Genomic DNA, 19154 nt, shown 5'->3' with positions numbered 1-19154 from the left:
AATTATTGAGCATTCCTGATGTTGGAGAAATATAATTTAAGCCAAAGCCTCTATTTCAGAAAAACCTCTCTTCAAAGGTAGAAGAGAAAGAAATTTTTTTTTCCTTGAGTAAGCATTGAGCCAGAATGTGAAGCACATTACAGGCAATCTGCTAAAAGAGTGCAAAGATCTAAGGAGAGCTCACGCTTTTCTATAGCCAAGCAGATACAACCCATTACATACATGTTGTCAAGATAAATTGTAAGTAGTGCTCAAGTAAGAGAACTTGATAGCAGCATTTCTCACATGTGACTTATCCTAAATCTCTTGGTAATTGGGGTGACCATATGTATTTGTTAATTGGCTAAAAATAAACTTGAATGTTTTGCAACTTGGAGGTAGGTGGCTGGCTACTTAGTGCTCATGTCTTCCCACAGAAACTGGCAGAAAGAGGGTGCTCTCTCCTTTGGTGCAAATAACATTTCAAAGAAGTGGTTATTAGGTCCATAAGATAGTCCTGGGGTGCTGGTTAGAATCTTGCTTATTTATTTATTTGTTTGTTTTTTAATTTACACAGTTATTTACTAATTTAATTTTTTAAAAAGTAAATTCTACATCCAACATGAGGCTTGAACTCATGACCCTGAGATCAAAAGTCTCATGATCTACTGACTGAGCCCCAGCTGGGGTGGGTGGAGGGGATAGAAGCTTATTTAGCTTTTAAAATGATTTACATATACATCTATTTCAAAGGGATAAAGAAAGAATTTACAATTACAAGCTTTCTAGAGAAAGTGCTCTAAGAAAAATGTGTGGGGTATCTCTTCCCTGTTTGATTTTATGTAGTTAATTTATTTTTAAAGCTTATTTATTTGTTTTGAGAGAGAGCATGCAAATGTGGGGAAGGGGCAGAGAGAGGGAAGAGAGAGAATTCCAGCAGGGTCCACACTAACAGTGTGGAGCCTGATGCGGGGTTCTAACTTATACACTGTGATATCATGACCTGAACAGAAAGCAAGAGTTGGATGCTTAACCAGATGACCCATACTGTATTATATTATTATATTATATTATATTATATTATATTATATTATATTATATTATAAGCAGGCTCCACACCTAATGTGGGGCTCCAACTCACGACCCCGAGATCAAAAGTCACATGTTCCACTGACTGAGCCAGCCAGGTGTCCCTCTCTTCCCTTAGTTTTAACAGGGAGAGTTAAAGCTCTCATTTTTTATGCCCTTACACTGATGGGTAAATTGATCTGGCCACTTTAGTGGGCAATTTAGTTTGCAGTGTTCTGGTAGAGTTGAAGATGTGCCTACTCTATGATCCAGTACTTTTGTTTCTAGTTAAATCCCAGAGAAACTCTTAATACATGTTTATAAGAGACTTGTAACATTGAGTATTAACAGTGAAGCTGTAGAAACAACCAAATGTCTGTGAAGAGAATGAATAGGTAAATTTTGGTATGTTCACACAATACTAACAGTATTGAGAGTGAGTGAATTAGAGCTACAAACTCAACATGAATAACTTACAATGTTGAGTGACTAACTCAAATTATAAAAGAATATGCACAATATATTTATTTAATATTTTAAAACATGTAGAACAATACCTGTGCAGAGAGATGCATAGTTTTATAGGTATATATATTAGTAAAACTGTAATGCAATGAAAAACACCAAAATCAGGAAGTGGTTACCTCTAAGCAGGGAAATATATAATGGGCTCAGCAATTTTTTCTACTGTGTCTGTAATATTTTATTTTTTAATAAAGGAAGATCTTAAGCAAATAAGAATGTTATATTTGGACAGTGGTTACGTGGGTGTTTGTTTTATTATTTGGATTCTCTTGTAGTGTTTAATTTTTTGTCTTTTTTCAACGTTTTTTATTTATTTTTGGGACAGAGAAAGACAGAGCATGAACGGGGGAGGGGCAGAGAGAGAGGGAGACACAGAATCGGAAACAGGCTCCAGGCTCCGAGCCATCAGCCCAGAGCCTGACGCGGGGCTCGAACTCACGGACCGCGAGATCGTGACCTGGCTGAAGTCGGACGCTTAACCGACTGCGCCACCCAGGCGCCCCTCTTGTAGTGTTTAAATATATTATAATCAAAAGCTTAAAAAAAAGAGAAAAAGGGGGCCAGAGAAATGAGTGGTAGTTGGGGGGAAATCAGTCCGCTTATTTTATATATTTGCATGTTAATGATAATGATCTAGTCAAAAGGGACCAAGTTAGTGTAGGAAGACTGGGATAGTTACAAAAGAGCAGCGTCCTTGAGAAGAAAAACAATGGTACCCAGTGCAGAAGTAATTTGTTGGCTTTTGATAGGAGTAAGGGCCATTTGTTGACACAGGAGAGAAAACAGAATAGTGGTAGAAAGGGGAAGGAGTTCTTTTCTGAATTTAGGGTGACTAATATCCAAGTTTGCCTGAGACTAAGAGGTTTCCCAAGATGCAGAACTTGCATTGCTAAAACTGGGAAAGTCCTGGGTAAACCAGGATGGTTGGCCATCTTCTGATTTTCTTTGACAAACTGAAAAGCATGATCATCTGGGAGTGAGAGGGGGATGAGAGTTCAAGATAAAATGGAAAGCTCTATGAAGTGATTGTCTTAAGGCTGAGAGAGCAAATTCTCTAAGTTAATGTAATATGTTTTCTGAGCTTTCCTAAGGGTCTGCTGAAGTTTATGGGCATAATTTCAAAGTTCATTTGGTTGTATTTCTTTGTTATCTCATTCAGCTATATAAGTGAAGGTACTGTGTCAAGTGGAAAGATGGTTTTAACTATGACTTTACTGTGATAGAGGAAGAGAGGTACAAGACTGAGGGCAAAGGCAAGGAAATGATTGTAGTGATGGATCATCAAGTTTCAGCCTGGGTTAAGAGGTGAAGAAGAAGAAAGGAGAGGAAGGATAGTGGGAAAAGTAACTCCATATCTGTTGGGAACGAACAGATTTCTAGAAGTGAACTGGAAAGATAGGATGTGAGGAGAGTGGGATGTTTGAAATTGAGATTTTTTAATAAAAACTTTTTTTTTTTAATTTTTGAGAGAGAGAGACATACACAGAGTATGAGCGGGGGAGGGGCAGAGAGAGAGAGAGAGAGAGAGAGAGAGAGAGAGAGAGAGAAGGGAGACACAGAAGCTGAAGCAGGCTCCAGGCTCTGAGTTGTCAGCACAGAGCCCCATGCGGGGCTTGAACTCATGAACCACGAGATCATGACCTGAGCCAAAGTTGGACGCTTAACCAACTGAACCACCCAGGCACCCTGAAATTGAGATTTTAAAAAAATTTATTTTATTTTGTTTTTTACTTAAAATTTTTTTTAAATGCTTATTTTTGAGAGAGAGAGAGAGAGAGAGAGAGAGAGAGCATGAGTACAGATGGGGGAAGGGCAGAGAGATAGGGAGAGAGAGAGAGTCTCATGCAGGCTTCTCACTGACAGTGCAGAGCCTGCCATGGGGCTTGAACTTATAAACCATGAGATCATGACCTGAGCTGAAATCAAGAGTTAGATGCTCAATCAACTGAGTCACCCAGGCAACTGAAATTGAGATTTTTGACATGGCATAGTCATTGGTTATTAATGTGGTCAGCGGAGTAGGGGCTGGAATGGATAGGAGGGAAAGGTATTAGGTGTGGGAGTGATCACTCCATGGATGTGATTTTAGTGACTAAAGCAAGTTTTGGCATTCTGAAAACAATCACTTGGGTATTTTCTTTTCATTTGCCAACAGTCTTTTGTTTCTTGTTTTATTTTGTTTAAACGGTGTCTCAAATTGTAGATTGAATAGTTCTGGAATGAAGATGGATATAAATAAGTAAATGGATAAAAGCAAATATTGTTTAATCAGTACATGATCTTATCTATGGCTTGCTTAGTAGTTGGTTAACTTTCAAACATTATCATCCAAGCTAATGATCCCACTGCCCATTAAGCTATTTTAGTCCTAAATAGGTTCAGTGAGGGCTTTGTGTCACATATAGTTATATATAGTACATTTCTCTGCTGACTCCAGTTTCCCTCTTTCTCTTTTTATAGGACCGCAGCTGAACGCACAGCTAGAAGGTTGGCTCTCACAAGTACAGTCTACAAAAAGACCTGCTAGAGCCATTATTGCACCGTAAGTTTTAAGGTTCTTTACCTTAAAGACATCTTTACGTGTTTCATATGTTAATTATTAATATAGAATGAGTAACTACAAATTGAACTAAATTTTTAAAAATTTAAAAAATAAATGCTATGTTGAGCTGAAGAAATTATATTTAGTCATTTTCATGATTCCTTTGGCTTCCACTTTAACTCAAGGATAAAGGAATTAGCTATTTTCTCAGGTGCAGTAATTTTAAAGTTTATTTTTGGTAGTAAAACTGACTTAAAGCTGAGGGTTATTTACAGTACATAAACTTGGTGATTTCAGATTGATGTAAATGAGTAATCTCGGTTTTAAATATTAAAAAGATCTACTTTAATTCAGCCAACTTTTTCCTTATATTAAAAAAGGTGCGTTAAACAGAATATCATGCAGTATGGAGTAGCAAACAAACCTGCAGGAGGGTTTTTTTTTTTTTTATTGAAGAAAATCTGTGACTATTTTGTCTTTGAATCTCAGAAGGCTTTTTAGAACTACAAGCTAACAAACAGTTAACAGAGTGTCTGTATGTGATAGGAATTCAGTTCATTTTGATTTGGTTTCCAGTGTAACTTTCAAAACACATTTTTTTTTTTTTTTTTTTAAATTTTTTTTTTTTTAACGTTTATTTATTTTTGAGACAGAGAGAGACAGAGCATGAACGGGGGAGGGTCTGAGAGAGAGGGAGACACAGAATCGGAAACAGGCTCCAGGCTCCGAGCCATCAGCCCAGAGCCTGACGCGGGGCTCGAACTCACGGACCGTACCGCGAGATCGTGACCTGGCTGAAGTCGGACGCTTAACCGACTGCGCCACCCAGGCGCCCCTCAAAACACATTTTTTTAAGCACATGTTAACTGTTTCCTGAGAAGAGTAAAGGTTAGTGTTTGTCCCATTTCTTTCACAGCAGTGTCTTTTCTATCACTTCTGTTGCATTAGGTTTGGTGCCCCGATAAATAAAAAATAGTGAAAATAATAATATAGCATCTAATTGTTAATATGAGAAATCAGTAAATATACATAAAGAGTCTACATTAATGTCTGGCACATGTAATAAGTATTCCATAAATACTAGGTATTTAATGTGCCAAACATTTCGTTAAATGCTCCATTTGTATGACCTAACTTGATCTCATTTAATAGGTATAGGAGGCTGACTGTACCACTTACAAGGAATGTGACATACAAGTTACTAAATCTCTTGTGCCTTTGTCTCATTGGTAAAATTGAAATATTAATAGTACCTCCATAGGGTTTTTGATGATTAAATCAGTTAATCTTTATAAACTTTTACCATAACTTAAACTAATAACTTAAACAAATATGTACCTGGCTAAATGCCAGGTGTTCTTAGTGCTGCTTTTTGTTTCGTTAAGATTTTTGGAGGGGTTTTATCTTAATCTTTTGTTTGGGGCATATTCCTCTGTTTCCTTAGTTGGCTTGACTCTCTGTGTTTGTTTCTATGTATGAGGTGCAGTACCCCTCTCTCTCAGTCTTGAAAGAGTGGCCTTGTGTAAGAGATGAACCTTATCTTTCAACCTTACCCTAGCTCTTGGCTGTCTCTGAAACTTTTGTGAATGTCTAAGCAGCCTGATTTATTCTTGATAAGTCCCAGTTGTTGAGAGTGTGCTACGACTTGTCAGTGTTCTGAAAGATCTCACTCAGCCCTTAGTTTCAGTCTGATTAGAAGCCAGACCCTCAGGCAGCAGCTTTTAAAGTATGCATACATAGTCCTGGAGACTGTAAACCCTGTTGGCCTCCAGACCAGGCGACCTAAAGGTGTTCCCTGGGTGACAGTGGCAAAAATCAGGGCTTCAGATGAGTGTACACGCTCCTTTCTGGGAGGTACTGGGGAACTGTAGTGAGGCTTAAGGAGAGTGTGAAGATGGTGTCCGCTGGCCTACTTTCCTTGAAAGCACCTCCGTAGCCTCTGGTTGTGTGGCCAACGTGAATGCTGCCCCTCAGGCTGAAGCTCTGGGACAAGTAAATAGGCTTGTTTCACAGAAAGACTAGGATATGTTTCAGACTGTTGTCTGCGTGGTGCCCTGGAGGTAGCCTGTCCAGAACTGTCTTTCCAATTGTTATCGCCCAACGGGCCCAGAAACACAAGCCGCCTTGGCCACAAGAACCAGGTGATTGATCAAGGAGTATCCCCTGTGTAGACTGCGTGTGCCTGCCGGCTTTAGCAAGGCCACGGGAGAGTGCATGGCTGATGTGTACACATCAGCTTTTTACAGGGCCATAGGAAAGCACGATGCTGGGTCACCCTGCTGGTGCTATCAAGGCAGAGAGAGAGCACAAAAATGGCCTTGTGCCTCTGTTCTTGGAGAGAGTTCCAACAGACTCCTGCCCCTCTGGTAGACGCTTTAAGATTAGCCAGTGAAGGGGCGCCTGGGTGGCGCAGTCGGTTAAGCGTCCGACTTCAGCCAGGTCACGATCTCGCGGTCCGTGAGTTTGAGCCCCGCGTCAGGCTCTGGGCCGATGGCTCGGAGCCTGGAGCCTGTTTCCGATTCTATGTCTCCCTCTCTCTCTGCCCTTCCTCCGTTCATGCTCTGTCTCTCTCTGTCCCAAAAATAAATTTAAAAAGTTGAAAAAAAAAATTAAAAAAAAAAAAAAAAAAAGATTAGCCAGTGAATCTTCTTCACTACAGTCTAGGCACTTTGCAAACTGCTGTTTCTGTGCCAATTTCCAGAGCTACTGAGTCTGCATGTGAGCCCCTAAGAGAAGTATCTCAGTTTCTACAGCCCTTCAGGGTCTCCTGGATATGAGCCCTGTTGTTTTTCAAAGCCCGATGTTTTTGGGATTTGTCTCACTGTTACACTTCCCAAGGATTGGGGTACTTAATGTGGGGGACAAACCCTTCAGTTCTCAGGGAGAAACTCTGGATTTGTGAGAGTCCTCCTAATTGTGGGTCCCCATGCTAGGGGTCGGGTTTTGATGAGACTGTCCTATCTCTCCTCCCCATCTTAATGTGGCCCTTTTACCATTTGTTGTGAAGGAACTATTCAGTTAGTTTTCAGATCTTTTTCAGAGGGAATTGTTCCATATGTAGCTGTAGATTTGGTGTGTCCGTGGGAAGTGAGTTCAGGATCTTCCTGTGCTGCCATTTTTGACTACCCCCCTAGAGTTGCATTATGAATAAACTCACATTACTACTTTCATGGGAAAGTACTTGGGAAAAGCAGACAATAAATAATCACATGCATACATCAGAGATATATGAGTACTTGGGAAAAGCAGACAATAAATAATCACATGCATACATCAGAGATATTGTGGGTTTGGTTCCAGACCACTGCAATTAAACGAATATCGCAATAAAATGAGACCAATGAATTTATTTGTTTCCCGGTGCATATAAAAGTTATGTTTACACTGTATTCTTTTGAGTGTACAATAGCATTATATCTAAGAAAACAGTGTACATACCTTAATTAGAAAACATTCTAGGGGCACCTGGGTGGCTCAGTCAGTTAAGCATCCGACTCTTGATTTTGGCTCAGGTCATGATCTCATGGTTTGTGAGTTTGAGCCCCACATTGGGCTCTATGCTCGCAGTGCAGAGCCTGCTTGGGATTCTGCCTTTCTCTCTCTCTGCCCTCCCTCCCTGCCCACCCCCCCCCCCACCTCTCTCTCAAAATAAATAAATAAACTTAAAAAAAAAAAAAAAGAATACTACTGAAAAATGTTTACCATTCAGTGAGTTATAATCACTGATCACAGATAACCATGTAATAACAATAAAAAAGCTTGGATTGCAAGAATTACCAAAATGTGACACAGAGTCATGAAGTGAGCAAATGTTGTTGCAAAAATGGTGCCGATCAACTTGCTTGATGCAGGGTTGCCACAGACTTTATAGTTTGCTTAAAAAAAAACCAAAAAACAGTATCTGTGAAGCTCAATACAGCAAAGCACAATAAAATGCCTGTATATTCTGTATCAGATGCTAACAGGTGCTAAGAATAATAAAGCTGATCAGAGGATCAAGAGTGTGACAATATGAGTATGGAGGTGCTAGTTTATACAGAATAGTAAGAAAAGGTCTCCCCAATAAGGTAACTAACACTTGAGCCTAAATAATGCGAGAGAGAAGTTATACAGATATCCAGGGAAAGGGTTTTCTGGTTGAGGACCAGTGAGTACAAAGGCTCTGGAGCAGGATATGCTTAGTATATTTTGAGGAAAAGCACGGAGGAAGGTGTAGTTGGAGTGGCATGTACAAGGGGAACAGTAGTGGATGAGACAGGCACCAGGGGCTACATTGTAAGGAGGCTTTGTAGGCCGTTACGAAAACTTTATGTTTTATTCTAAGTGATACGACAAGTCGTGAAAAATTTTGAGAAATGACATGACCTGACTTAGATTTGAAAAGGATTACTCTTGCTATTGTATGGATGTTTACTTTTGTGGAAACAGGGAGTCCAGTTTTGGAGGCTTATTATAATAGCACAAGAAAGAGATGACATAGTGGCTTTGACAGGGGGCTAGTGGTGGATGTGGCGAGAAGCAGTGTCTTCCAGATATATTTCGAAGGTAGGACCAGCAGAGTAGAAGACCAGAAGAGTCAAGGATGACTCTTAAGTTTTGGCCTGTGAAACTGCAAACATGGAATTGATTTTATACTGTAAGGGACAAACAGAGGTAGAGGTGGGAAGTAGATTTTAAAGTGTTTTGTAGATGGCACAAAAACAGACACATAGATCAATGGAATAGAATAGAAACCCCAGAACTAGACCCACAAAAGTATGACCAACTAATCTTTGACAAAGCAGGAAAGAGTATCCAATGGAAAAAAGACAGTGTCTTTAACAAATGGTGCTGGGAGAGCTGGACAGCAACATGCAGAAGAATGAAACTAGACCACTTTCTTACACCATTCACAAAAATAAACTCAAAATGGTTAAAGGACCTGAATGTGAGACAGGAAACCATCAAAACACTAGAGGAGAAAGCAGGAAAAGACCTCTCTGACCTCAGCTGCAGCAATTTCTTACTCGACACATTCCCAAAGGCAAGGGAATTAAAAGCAAAAATGAACTATTGGGACCTCATGAAGATAAAAAGCTTCTGCACTGGAAAGGAAACAATCAACAAAATTAAAAGGCAACCAATGGAATGGGAAAAGATATTTGCAAATGACATATCAGACAAAGGGCTAGTATCCAAAATCTAGAAAGAGCTCACCAAACTCCACACCCAAAAAAACAAATAATCCAGTGAAGAAATGGGCAGAAAACATGAATAGACGACACTTCTCTAAAGAAGACATCCAGATGACCAACAGGCACATGAAAAGGTGTTCAACGTCGCTCCTTATCAGGGAAATACAAATCAAAACCACACTCAGATATCACCTCACGCCAGTCAGAGTGGTTAACATGAACAAATCAGGAGACTATAGATGCTGGAGAGGATGTGAAGAAACGGGAACCCTCTTGCACTGTTGGTGGGCATGCAAACTGGTACAGCCACTCTGGAAAACAGTGTGGAGGTTCCTCAAAAAAGTAAAAATAGACCTACCCTATGACCCAGCAGTAGCACCGCTAAGAATTTACCCAAGGGATACAGGAGTACTGATGCATAGGGGCACTTGTACCCCAATGTTTATAGAAGCACTCTCAACAATAGCCAAATTGTAGAAAAAGCCTAAATGTCCCATCAGCTGATGAATGGATAAAGAAATTGTGGTTTACATACACAATGGAGTACTACGTGGCAATGAGAAAGAATGAAGTATGGCCCTTTGTAGCAACGTGGATGGAAATGGAGAGTGTGATGCTAAGTGAAATAAGCCATACAGAGAAAGACAGATACCATATGTATGTTTTCACTCTTATGTGGATCCTGAGAAACTTAACAGAAGTCCATGGGGGGGGGGAAGGAAAAAAAAAAAAAAAGAGGTTAGAGAGGGAGCGAGCCAAAGCATAAGAGGCTCTTAAAAACTGAGAACAAACTGAGGGTTGATGGGAGGTGGGAGGGAGGGGAGGGGAGGTGATGGTCATTGAAGAGGGCATCTTTTGGGATGAGCACTGGGTGTTGTATGGAAACCAATTTGACAATAAATTTCATATATTAAAAAAAAATAAAGTGTTTTCTAGAATCTAGGATTGTATTTTGACCATGTTAATGTTTTGAGACGCCTGTTAGGTGTCTGTAAGTGGAGATCTCAAATGGGCAGCTAGATATATGAATCTGGAGTACAGAGAAGAAGGGCCAAGGCTGTGTTGATACATATATCACACTTAAAGTCTATGGGGCGCCTGGGTGGCGCAGTCGGTTAAGCGTCCGACTTCAGCCAGGTCACGATCTCGCGGTCCGTGAGTTCGAGCCCCGCGTCAGGCTCTGGGCTGATGGCTTGGAGCCTGTTTCCGGTTCTGTGTCTCCCTCTCTCTCTGCCCCTCCCCCGTTCATGCTATGTCTCTCTCTGTCCCAAAAATAAATAAAAAACGTTGAAAAAAAAAATTAAAAAAAAAAAAAATAAAGTCTAAACAGCCTGTGGTTGTGTAGCAAGTAAAATACAGAGAAGAGGTTCAAAGACTTAAGCCCTTAGGCAAACTAATTTCATTTAGAGATCTGGATGAAGGTGAGCATTTGCAAAGGAGATACTGAAGGAAGACCAGTGGGGAAGGAGGAAAACCAGGGGCGAGTGGTGTCTGTAGGAGGCAAAAAAGGATGAAAAATGTGTCTGGGAGGAGAAAATGATCAGCAGTGTCAAATTCTGTGCCAATAGGTCAAATAAGATGAGGGCTAAGAATTGATAATTGGATTTGGCAATATGGAGATCACTGGTGGCCTTGATACATACGATTTCTGTGGAGTGGTAGGGATGAAAGCATGATCGCACTGGGTTCAAGAAAGAATTGGAGGGGCGCCTGGGTGGCGCAGTCGGTTAAGCATCCGACTTCAGCCAGGTCACGATCTCGCGGTCCGTGAGTTCGAGCCCCGCGTCAGGCTCTGGGCTGATGGCTCGGAGCCTGGAGCCTGTTTCTGATTCTGTGTCTCCCTCTCTCTCTGCCCCTCCCCCGTTCATGCTCTGTCTCTCTCTGTCCCAAAAATAAATTGAAAAAAGAAAAAAAAAAAAAAAATTTAAAAAAAAAAAAAAAGAAAGAATTGGAGAGGGAAATGAGTGAGGATAGTTTTTTTTTGCTTTTTTTTTTTAACAGGCTTTTCTATAAATCAAGGAAATGAGGGAATGGGAGTATGTTGTCAGGTGAGAATTTTTATTTAAGATGGGAGATATTAAAGTGTTTATGATATAGATGAAATGATCCAGTAGAGAAAGAAAAATTGATGCAGGGATGAGGGGGGGAAGTTTGCATAATTCTCGATTGGGTAAGAATGGATTAATAATCATGTCTTTATAGTAACTCAAGACATCATAGGTTCTATTGTCATTCTAATTACTTTGCTGGTATTTAAGTATTTTATGCTACCTTCTTAGTTAAAACTTGTTCTAAATGTGGGAGCTGTGCTAAATGAACATACAATTAAGTTGAAGCTAGTTATTCATGAAAGTGTAGCTAGACTTGTTTCCTTCTTATTATTAGCTTTAAGTTGAAATTGGCAATGGACTGGGAAATGAAATTTTTGAGTCTAAGTTACAAATATATTGATTTGGAAAAGATTCCCAGGTTACCTTAGGTTTTAAAATGGATATTTGAAAATAGTTTTGGCTTTGGTGTGGATGTTTCTGTTATATAGTGACTTTGTAGTTATTATTATTATTTTTTTTTAATTTTTTTTCCCAACGTTTTTTATTTATTTATTTTTGGGACAGAGAGAGACAGAGCATGAACGGGGGAGGGTCAGAGAGAGAGGGAGACACAGAATCGGAAACAGGCTCCAGGCTCCGAGCCATCAGCCCGGAGCCTGACGCGGGGCTCGAACTCACGGACCGCGAGATCGTGACCTGGCTGAAGTCGGACGCATAACCGACTGTGCCACCCAGGCGCCCCTGTAGTTATTTTTATGCATATATAATGCAATTTCCATTTTGTTAATATGAAAACTTTAAATATATTCAAGTTTATCTTATTATATGGCTTCCAGAAGTAATGATTTTCCTTTCCAGAAGTGTCTTTTTTTAAGTTTATTTGTTCATTTTTGAGAGAGAGAGAGAGAGATACAGAGTGCAAGTGGGAGAGGGGCAAAGAGAAGGAGAGAGAGAATCCCAAGCAGACTCCTCATGGCCAGTGCAGAGCCCAGTGTGAGACTCGATCTCATGAACCGTGAGATCATGACCTGAGCTGAAATCAAGAGTTGGATGCTTAACTAACTGCATCACCCAGGCACCCAAAGTAGTTTTTGTTTTTTTTTTTTTTTTTGAGGTAGAAAAGCAGCAACAAATATTTTGTTGTTTATGTAGAGACACAAAATCATCTTTGTTAAGAACATGCTTATTTAGTAATTAGAAAACTTAAAAATTTTTAGATCTCTACTTTTAAGTCTATTAAAAAAATTCTTTTTTTTTCTTAAGGTTTATTTTTAAGTATTCTCTACACCCAAAATGGGGCTAGAACTTACAACCCTGAGATTAAGAGTTGCATGCTCTACCGACTGAGCCAGCCAGGTGTCCCTAAAAAAAGTTATTTAACTTTTATAAAATTTAGCTCTCTGGGGCCAGCTTTTCTTAGATTTTGCCTTCATAGGCATAAATTCTGTAAGGGGAGCCTTAAAAACAAACAAAACCCAACTCAGAACCCGAGTTTTAGCAGATTACTTTTAACAGATTGCTCATTTGTATATTGATGTAGATTAAATAGAATGATGTTGTTAAAGAATAAATACCGACCCATAAACCAACTGTTGATCAATCTTAATGATTTTAATCTATATGACATATAGGCAGGCACAGTTGGAAGATTCAGAAGAATTTAATTTGATTTAAAAATATCCTTTGATTGAATTTAGGATCGCCTTACTTATCTTGAGGTGCAGGAAACAGTGTGTTGCTCAAAGATATATACTGAAATGATCTCATGGACTAGGAGTTCCAAAAGCCTTCCTACCATGACTGCAAGACACCTTGATGCCAAAATTGTTGTTTATCTTGCAGTACGCAGGAATATCTCAGGAACCCTTAGAATGGAGCTGTACAGTTATGCATCACTTAAGAAACCTCATATTGGAGGAGCACTTGGGTGGCTCAGTCGGTTAAGCTTCCAACTTCAGCTCAGGTCATGATCTTGCGGTTTTGTGCGTTCGAGCCCTGCGTCAGGCTCTGTGCGGACAGGTCGGAGCCTGGAGCCTGCTTCGGATTCTGTTTCTCCTTCTCTCTCTGCCCCTCCCCCATATGTGCTCTGTCTCTATCAAAAATAAATAAAAATGTAAAAAAAAAAATAAACCTCATGTTGGATAGAAAAGTATAATCAGATAATTGGAGAGGTTACTTACACAAGTAAGGGGGCTTACTTACACGATTAAGCAGATACTGTGGATGTTGAAGCACTCTTCATGTATTTAAACTAGAGTTTGATTTGTGACTAGTTAACCTAGTAGGAGTAGTATGGAGTAAAGGATACTTTCACTTTTCATTGTGCCCCCTTTTTTATTGTTTGACTTTTTTATACTGTGTGCATGTATTACTTTTAACACAAAAGTGAGTTTAGTAATTTTAAAAAGCTGAGAAACATTTATATAGAAGACCAGTTTACATACTGTGAGGCATACCTGTTGAGCTCCACCAGTGTATCATGAGACAATGAATCTTCATAAATCATGTAGTTCTGTTTAAGTTACTGGAGATGTATAAATTGTTTATTTCTAGTCCTTGTTTATTTTAAGTGGTAGGTTATTTATGGCAGTATCTCAGGTCCTGTATACTTTAGCGGTCAGACAATCTAGATGTGGAACATTGTGGTCAGTTTGTTCTTATTTGACTTGGATAATTTTAATACCTTTTATTAGTTCATAGTATTGTTTACTTAATACTTGTAAGATTCCATTTTTAAAAATAAAATATTCTGAATAATGACTTTTGAACCTGGATGTTTTTTGAGATATAATCATTTAAATAAAAAAAAATTTTTTTTTGATGTTTATTTCTTTTTGAGAGAGAGAAAGAGCACGTTCATGCACAAGTGGGAGAGGGCCAGAGAGAGAGAGAGAGAGAGAGAGAGAGAGAGAGAGAGAGAGAGAATCCCAAACAGGACTCAAACTCATGATCTGTGAGATCATGACCGGAGCTGAAATCCGCTTAATTGACCTAGCTGCCCAGGTGCCCCTCATCTAATATTTTTTTATGAAGCAGGAATCTTGGGGACCTTTGAGCAATGCCTATGAAATAAAAGAATAAAAGACGAGGTGCAGCGAAGTAAAATGCAGAGTAGCAATGTGAGGCCGCTGCTTCTGGGAACTGTTTAGAACCAGTTGTTCATGTTAATCCCATATGCTCCCAAGTGTTTTTAAATTTAGTTTCTGGCTTTCTAGATCATAGCTTTAGTAGATCTTATTGACTTTTCTTATTGCTGCAGGAGATTATTTTATCTGGTCCAATCTTCTCATTCCATCTAGTCCAATCTTTTTATTTTGTATTTTTGCTGCTATTAAATAGAACTAGGCTATGAGAACCTGATTTTGTTGAGTCCAAGTGTTTTTTTATTGTTCTCCATATCCTCTTTGATGAAAAGCCTCTCATAGAATATGTGGTAGGCCCTTGGCATTCACTCTTTATGCTATTCACCTATAACCTTTGAAGGTCTCAGAATGAATAAGTGAAAGTCCATGTCATGTAGCAATGGGCAATTTTCCTCACATAGGAATTTTAATTATACCCACACTGCAAGGCTGGCTGTGTGCGAAACTGTGAATGACCATGGAGAGTACCCTTGCATCCTCATTTGCAGCTCTGTGGGGGATACAGAAATTCTAGAAGGTTAGGAGGTGAACTGGTGTGTAGGAACAAGGACAGAAGCAGAAGTACCCTGTGTTATAAGAAGGATCAGTTTTTAGAGACATGTTTTTAGTCTAATGAGAAATGATAGGTGTTACAGTATAAATTTGTGTTTGTCTTCATGAGGTTACATTGGGAACCAGAGTGATCTGGAAAAGCGAACAGGGATGACTTTGCATTAAGGTTTTAAGAGCCTTGAAAGACTGATTGGAACATACTTTTATGATGTATATTCAAATATCTGTGTAGCTCACATTTTCTTTTTTTAAATTTTGAATGTTTATTAATTTTTGAGAGCACAAGCAGGGGAGGGGCAGAGAGGGAGGGAGACAGAGAATCCGAAGTGGGTTCCAGGCTCCAGGCTGCCAGTGCAGAGCCTGACACCGGGCTTGAACCCATGTGAGACCATGATCTGAGCCAAAGTCAGCCACTTAACCGACTCAGCCACCCAGGCACCCCTGTAGAGCTCACATTTTCATTGCTCTTCTATAGGCACAAATGAAAAGCACCTTAGCTGTTCTCTTAGTGAAGCCTCTTTTATTGTGAATGATCCCTTAATGAAACCTTGCTTCCACATGTATGTGTAATCGTGGATTCTATTAGCAAGAGAAGGGTGTAGGAGTAGAGGATCATTAATGAGATTTGATGATTGTTACCATGGCTCTCTTACTTACCATGTGTCTGGGCCAGGATAAAGGAAAGTACTAGAAATCCTTTTCTTTTGCTATGATCTTGGTCCTTTTATGAAGTAGAGTTTCTCAGGATATGGGTTAAGAGGGATGGTACACTTAATGATTTTTTTTAAACACTCCGCAGTGTATTCTCTATTCAAGTTAATAAGATTCTTCCTCTCTTTTTACAACTGTTTTGTCTTCTAGCAGACTTTTAAGCCCTCAACTTGAAAATCTGAAATTATGAAGTCTGAGTTCTATAAAGCATACTTACGTCAGTTAATCATGTTTTCAAAACCACCCACCTTCCCTACAGTCTTATAGGATATATGGTATTCTTCCAGTTTTTAGGGTCGTTGATTTTCCTACACCATGAAAACATTCCCTTCTTCCTTAAAATATGTAAAGTTCTCTTACGGTGGTTAAGAATGGGTTTTGGAGCTCTACTGCCTACCTTTTAAGTCCTGATGTGGCCACTTACTATTTGTGTGACTTAGAGTAACTATCTTAACCTTTCTGCTTTAATTTCTTCATCTGTAAAAGAAAAATAGTAATTCCTACCTCATAGGGTTGGTGTGAGGATTCAGTGAATTGCTGTCTTGCCTTACGTGGATGAGTGACACATAGTAAGCTTTGAGTAAATGTTAGTTATTATCATTATCTTAGTTACTCTCTTCCTTCTCCTCTTCCTCATTCCCCGATACCTCCTTGGTTACTAAGCTATGTCACTTTTTCTTTTTACAGTGTAGGTCATTCATATCTCATTTCCCACTGGCATTGAGACCTTTCTAGACCATGACATTACTACCACAGGCCAAATTTTTGAGAGAGAGTCATTTAACACTTCCTGTCTCTGATCTTATATTTTTCAGTTCTAGACTAGTAACAGTTTCGTATTGTCACGGCACTGCTCCAGAGTGTACAGCAGTTTTTCAGTAACTTGTTTTATCAAGCCCAGACTCCTTTGTCTGTCTGTGCCTTCAAACTACTTATTGTTCCACTCAGGCCAGTCTCCTATTTTCTCACCTATGTCATACACTTGGGGCATTTGCGCATGTTCTTCCTTCAACTTTGATGCTCTTCCTTTGTGCCTTTACTTCTCTACTCTTACTATTATTTCTATCGTATCTGTACTTCAAGAATCCCATGTTTCTAAGACAACTTTCTGGCTTTTAAGAACTGTGGTTGAGTAGGAACAGGATTGATGAAACTGGGAGAGATTCACACTGGAAAGACAGACTGAGAAATTGGAGTATGGAATGAAGGTCAGGGCCTTTAAATTGAAGATTGGCAAATAGGAATTAAAGTCTGAAAAGCTGATCTAAGATGTATCAATTTAAAGAATAAGGGTTGGGACGTGGAGGGATAGGATATGAGTGACAACTGAGAGCAATGCAGTATTGAAAATTTGAGATATTATTCTGGTTTGAGACAGACCAGGACAGATGCTGGTGGATCAAATGGTTTTTAAGGTCCACCTACCTGACTAGGGAAGATAACATATTTCTGAATTGACAAGGGGGGGCCAGTAATGTTAAGATCAGGAACAGCTGTCAGGAATCTGAAGTAGTTTGTACTGGGGTGTTTGGCACTGGAGGATTGGGGACCGAATTGGAAACAACTGAGCCCCTGGTTAGGCTAGAATATCAAGATCAGCAAAACCGAATGTGCTGAGCCGTAGAACAACTTACATTTCTTCTGGCTAAGATTAGAACCGGGTTGTGGAGAATATTGCTATACTAAAGCAACTTGATAGGCTCTCTTGCCAGAAGTATATGGATAGAGTGACTACCATTAACCCAACCAATAAAACCTTCAGTGATTTCAGTGTGCTTAGTGTAGGTACCATATTACTTAACTCCTGATTAAGCACACTACTATCCTATATTGCTGTGATTGACTTATGTGAATCTCTTTTTCTCTATTCATATCTTAAGCTAGATCAGATGATGACCCTTTTTAAAACAGCTCTATTGTGGTAGGTTAACCTGCAGCTGCATATCTTTAAAGTGTACAATTGGATACATTTGAAATATGTATACACACACCTATGAAACCATCACAGTGAGGATAATGAACATATTCATCATCCTCAAGTTTCCTTGTGCCCTTTTGTGATTCATCCCTTCTGTACCTCTCTGCCTCTCCTTTCCAGTCACATCCATTGACTTATTCTTTGTTGCTACAGGTTAGTTTTTATTTTTTAGTGTAATGATACAGTATGAACTCTTTGTTGCGTTCTCTATTTTTTTTTTTTTTTTAACCATCTTTTTAAGTATAATTATTTCTGGGTGTATCAATAGTTCCTTTCTGTTGCTGGAGAGTTTTCCATTATATGACTATATCTCCATTTTTTTGTGTTTTTGTTTTTGTTTTTAATGTTTATTTATTTAAAAAAAAATTTTTTTTTTCAACGTTTTTTATTTATTTTTGGACAGAGAGAGACAGAGCATGAACGGGGGAGGGGCAGAGAGAGAGGGAGACACAGAATCGGAAACAGGCTCCAGGCTCCGAGCCATCAGCCCAGAGCCTGACGCGGGGCTCGAACTCACGGACCGCGAGATCGTGACCTGGCTGAAGTCGGACGCTTAACCGACTGCGCCACCCAGGCGCCAATGTTTATTTTTTTTTTTTTTAATTTTTTTTTTTCAACGTTTTTTATTTATTTTTGGGACAGAGAGAGACAGAGCATGAATGGGGGAGGGGCAGAGAGAGAGGGAGACACAGAATCTGAAACAGGCTCCAGGCTCTGAGCCATCAGCCCAGAGCCCGACGCGGGGCTCGAACTCACGGACCGCGAGATCGTGACCTGGCTGAAGTCGGACGCTTAACCGACTGCGCCACCCAGGCGCCCCCTGTTTATTTATTTTTGAGAGAGAGAGAATGAGAGCAGGGTAGGGGCAGAAAGAGAAGGAGACACAGAATCTGAAGCAGGCTCCAGGCTCTGAACTGTCAGCACAGAGCCCAACATGGGGCTCAGACTCAAAAACCGCGAGATCATGACCTGAGCCAAAGTTGGACGCTTAACCGACTGAGCCACCCAGGCACCTCTATACTTCCATTTGTTTATCCATTCATCTTTTGAGGAATTAGGTTTCCAGTTTTTTACTGTTGCAAATAAAGCTGGGATGAGCATTTGTGCACAAATCTTTGTGGTAATAATACTTTCATTTTTCTTAGGAGTGGAAAGCTGGGTCATATGGTAGGAGTATATTTAACTTTTTAAGAAATTGCCAAACTGTTTTCGAAAGTGGTTGTAACATTTTACATTTCCAGTATACATTTCCACTTTACATTTTGAGTATAGCTCGAATTTCACTTCTGCATCCTTAACATACTTGATATGGTCACGTTTTTTGGTTTCAGTTATTCTACTGGCTGTTTAGTGGTAGCTTTTTGTAGTTTTAATTTGCCTTTCCATAGTGACTGAATGATGTTGAGCATTCTTTTGTGTGCTTATTTGCCA

At 39.6% G+C, this 19154-nt stretch overlaps 1 protein-coding gene across 4 annotated transcripts in view; it reads left to right on the top strand.

Annotated features, from left to right (window-relative positions):
* Positions 1–19154, top strand: part of MEMO1 (mediator of cell motility 1) — a 125892-nt gene that overhangs the window by 55181 nt on the left and 51557 nt on the right. For all 4 annotated transcript variants that reach the window (XM_058682971.1, XM_058682973.1, XM_058682972.1 and 1 more), the window contains exon 2: positions 4033–4114. In XM_058682971.1, coding sequence (XP_058538954.1) covers positions 4033–4114 — 82 coding nt within the window. The remainder of the gene's footprint in view (positions 1–4032; positions 4115–19154) is intronic.

This window comes from Neofelis nebulosa, chromosome 9 (genome assembly GCF_028018385.1).
Source record: "Neofelis nebulosa isolate mNeoNeb1 chromosome 9, mNeoNeb1.pri, whole genome shotgun sequence".
Taxonomy (NCBI): domain Eukaryota; kingdom Metazoa; phylum Chordata; class Mammalia; order Carnivora; family Felidae; genus Neofelis; species Neofelis nebulosa.
Note: the sequence above shows the minus strand (reverse complement) of the source record. Positions and strands in the feature narration are given on the sequence as shown.